Source organism: Mastomys coucha, unplaced genomic scaffold (assembly GCF_008632895.1).
Source record: "Mastomys coucha isolate ucsf_1 unplaced genomic scaffold, UCSF_Mcou_1 pScaffold12, whole genome shotgun sequence".
NCBI classification, from domain to species: Eukaryota; Metazoa; Chordata; class Mammalia; order Rodentia; family Muridae; genus Mastomys; species Mastomys coucha.
Genome location: NW_022196894.1, coordinates 93,845,857 through 93,849,824, shown reverse-complemented (window position 1 = coordinate 93,849,824; position 3,968 = coordinate 93,845,857). Strand labels below are relative to the sequence as shown.

The 3,968-nt window shown below is 48.5% G+C and overlaps 1 protein-coding gene across 1 annotated transcript in view; it reads right to left on the bottom strand.

Moving 5' to 3' along the window:
* Positions 1-292: 292 nt before the first annotated feature.
* The window catches only part of Ets2 (ETS proto-oncogene 2, transcription factor), an 18,782-nt gene continuing 15,106 nt past the window's right edge, over positions 293-3,968 (bottom strand). The window contains exons 9-10 of the mRNA XM_031364517.1: positions 3,365-3,483; positions 293-2,447 (exon numbers count right to left, since the gene is read on the bottom strand). Coding sequence (XP_031220377.1) covers positions 2,232-2,447; positions 3,365-3,483 — 335 coding nt within the window. The 3' untranslated portion in view covers positions 293-2,231. The remainder of the gene's footprint in view (positions 2,448-3,364; positions 3,484-3,968) is intronic.

Genomic DNA, 3,968 nt, shown 5'->3' with positions numbered 1-3,968 from the left:
GACTCTAGCATTTCACACAGACTTCCTAAAATCTCTTCTCTCTCCAAACCTCTACTCTAATCCTTTCCCAGGTAGACTTTTCACTATAAACAGTTTTGTTTTGTTTGTTTTCTAGTTCCTCAAGGAAGGGATCGGTGGGTTCCATCTTGTTTCTAGATTAATGGGCTATAGACTGGACTCTCATGTCATGCAGATGAGGGTGCCGAATGAGTTCAAATCCTCATCTAACTCATTTGTGTGGGGACAGGAAGGGAGAAGGAGTATTCCAAGGAGCCAACATTACAAAGAGGCATTGTCATAAACCAAATACTTTATTATTTGAGAAAGAGGAGGCCAAATTACAAAACCTTCATACTTAAGACCACACCAAAGACTTCTGAGGACTTCCATGACTGTTAGATTCAACCATGTAAAACTGTCATCTTGGCTGACAAAACTCCAGTTAAACTTGGCAATTTCATGTGGCTTGACTGTATATAAACTGACTGGGGATTAAGCTGCTGATGGGAGTATGTTCCTAGTCCCATGTCTGTTTATATTACACACAGATGTCCCAGTGACAAACAGGTCCCTGTGCTTAACCACAAAGCATTTCTCTCCGGGCATGCAGGCCCAGGACTGGCACAGCAGGTCCCAGCTGGTCCCGCGTCCTGTGTGGTCTCATGGTATAATGGCTATTTATCAATGTCACTTGCTGGTCCGAGGCTACCATGCAGGTAAATGGCAAAGCCTGTGCACTTTAAGAAACCATATGACTGGATGAAAGCGTGGAGGGTCTCATGGTGGAGTTAGCTCTTCACCAGATAAGAACCTCATATGGGACTGCTCCAATACACCGTTTCCCAGCATGCTTGCCCTGTCTGTGCTTCTGGGTCTCCATGGCCAAAAAAATAAGAGGAGCAAACTCTCTGAGCACACGGAGCGGAAAGAGGTGCATGCAGCCCAGATGGTATGAGACATAGCAGGTCAGCGAGACAGGAAGCACCACGCTTCATTTAAGGTCAAGGCTGATGGAGGATCCCTCCTCACTGCCCTCAGCCCTGCCCAACACGTCTCCCTTTACATGACTGAGATAAAAATAAAGCTTTTGTACAAATTGCAATATTTTTTTTCCAGTGAGTTACTTTTGCAGTAAAAATAGTTGCTACATAAATCCCTTCTAATATCTGAAAAGGAGTCATATATTTCCAAAAATAGTCTTCTTATTGTAGTCACACAGAATACCTTGGGGTGGAGGAAGGGAAGGACTGGCCGGGGGGAGGGGAGCTGCCTGGAAAACACAGTTACACCAAAAAATAAAATACATTTGTGTATAAACTGGCTTAAGGCATGCAGGGAAGTGGAAATCATGTGCCATTTGTCAAGAAAAATACTGCTTTACAGTTTTTACAGTCCAGGAGAGTGGAGAGGCCACATGGACCCTCAAATAATAACATTAAGTTTCTTATAAAAAAAAAAAAACAATATACAAAGTCCTGGTCAGATAATGAGCAACAATAACAACAGAACAAACAAAAGTAAAAACCAGGATCATCCTTCAGATCCCATTCCTGCTGGAAAATAAAACAAAAACAGAATATTACAGTTTCTCTCAGTTGGCCCCTAAGAGATTAAATCGGGGTAAAATGATGTTCCTATATACTAGTGAAAAAAAAAAAAGTATAACCTATCAGGTATCTACATTCTTGATTCAGACAAGTTATAATTAAATACAATATACAATTTCTGTTAAATAGAACTGTTGGAGGATTCGGACAATTATAAGATACAATAATATGTACAAACAAACTGACTTCAGAAATGGAACGGTCCCACCCTCCACCTGCCGGCCCCTCAAGCGGAGGTAGCTTTTGCATTTGCTACTCCTGGAGGCAAAAGGCCAAAGGAAAAACAGTGTTTTTCAGTGTCTGTGTATCCACCACATGCTGGCTCCCTGGAGCATCTCAAACAGCCACAACGATGGTGACCTGTACACGGCCTGCTCAGTGCCACAGTGGCTTTCCAGAGACTCTTCCCTTCGGGGTCTCAATCAGGACAGAGAGGCTATGCCAGTTTCCACCATGGGGTGTTGGCTTGTGGAAGAGGCGTGGGTTGAAAGGCCACTGCTGCTTGGTGGCGCTCCCAGAGGGGTTCCATCCTGCCCTCCCATGGGTCTTTGGAGCAAGTGGGTCAGGACAGGCTTCCCACTCAGTCCCCCAGCCCGGGTCTGGCTCAGGGTGGTCCTGAGGACCTCAGTCTTCTGTATCAGGCTGGACGCCCAGGATGGCATGCAGTTCCTCTGGAGTGAAGCCCAGCAAGTTCTGCAGGTCACACACGAAACGGTACACATAGCGCTTGCCTGACGTCTTGTGAATGATGTTCTTGTCGTAGTAGTAGCGCAAACCCCGGCTCAGCTTCTCATAGTTCATCTTTGGTTTATTTTTCCTCTTCCCCCACCTGCGGGCCACCTTTGGGAAGACAGAGAAAGGTCAGAGTCGCCTGTGTCCTCTCTTGGGTCATGCCTGGCTCCCCTGAGCCCAGGTGCTCACCCTGAAGAACCTGACAGTCACTGGGACTGACAGATGCTCAGTCTGGGTCTCTATAAATGCATGCAGAGGTTTCCCTGTACAGGGCCAGTGATGTCCCCAGCTCCATCTCAGCACAGCCTCCTGGACCAGGCATTTGGAATCAGGAGTGCCCCCATAGTTCTTATTTCAAGTTTTTATCCTTTCTCTCTTTTAAAAATCCAGAGTCTTTTGTATCCCAGGCTGGCCAGGAGCTCACTGTGTGGCCAAGGATGGCCTTGAAGTTCTCATCCTCCAGTTTCTGCCCTATGCCCCCCACCTTGCCCTCATTCAAGGTGCTGTAATTACAGGTAAGCATGTGCCATCATGCCAGATTTATGTGGTGCCGGGGATGGAACCCACAACTTCGGGCAAGCTAGGCAGCCACTTTGCCAGCTGAGCACATTTCAAGTCATGTGATAGCTGAAGAGACTATGCTGACCCCTGAGCCATACTCGTTCCTCCAGATGCAGAGAGGGTGACGGATTACTCAGATTGCTGGCATCATGCCTGCCACGGCCTTCTCCAGCAGACAGCCTCAATGCCAACCCTGAAGGCTGCTGGGCTGCCATGTGCTTTGTCTAATTGGGAACAAAGGCAAGTTCCCTCTAGAGCTTGCTGAGGGTCACCAGAGACCTCTGACAATGTCCACAGAAGAAGGCACTGCCCAGTGGATGCCAGGCCCATTCGTCCATGAGCCTAAGACCCAGGGATTCCTGGTGGAGGAGGGCTCTTGTTGGCTCTGTTGGCTTTCCTTGGACCCAGGGTTGGCTTTAGGACCCAACGTGATGGATTGAGACTGAGAGCGCCAGTAGCCATACCTCATCGGGGTCAGCAAGCTTGAACTCCCATCCGTCCCCGGTCCAGCTGATGAAAGATTGACAGGACTTGTCAGAGAGTAGCTCCAGAAGAAACTGCCACAGCTGGATTGGTCCACTTCCTGGGGTAAAGGTTACACGGGGGAGTTTGAGATCACCAGGGATCTGACTCTCGGTGATCAGGCTGCCTTGAGAGCATGACCCCACTGGGCATTGTGCTGATGAGGATGTGGGGCTTTGGGGAGCACCCAGCCAACACTGCAATGGGCTGGAGCCACTCTTCTCTCCCTCCCCAGCACTCATCCACGAGGGCGGCTTAGCCAAGGCTCTACCTTGGCTGCTGTGTGTGTCCTTCTGGGAGGACACAGGACCAGCAACTCTCATCAGCACTAGCCCTCTGCATGCTTAAGGCTTTCCTGTACAAGAGCCTTAAAAGTTGGTTTCTGAAAATACCCAGTGGGGTTGGGGTGGGGAGTCCAGGGCCATTTTATCAAAGGTCTGTCCCTCACAATCATAAGCAAACTTTTGTGAGACTTGCTGCATGGAACATGGGGTGACCTACACTGACAACTGTCTGTCTGCTCTACGGGCATGGAACATGGGGTGA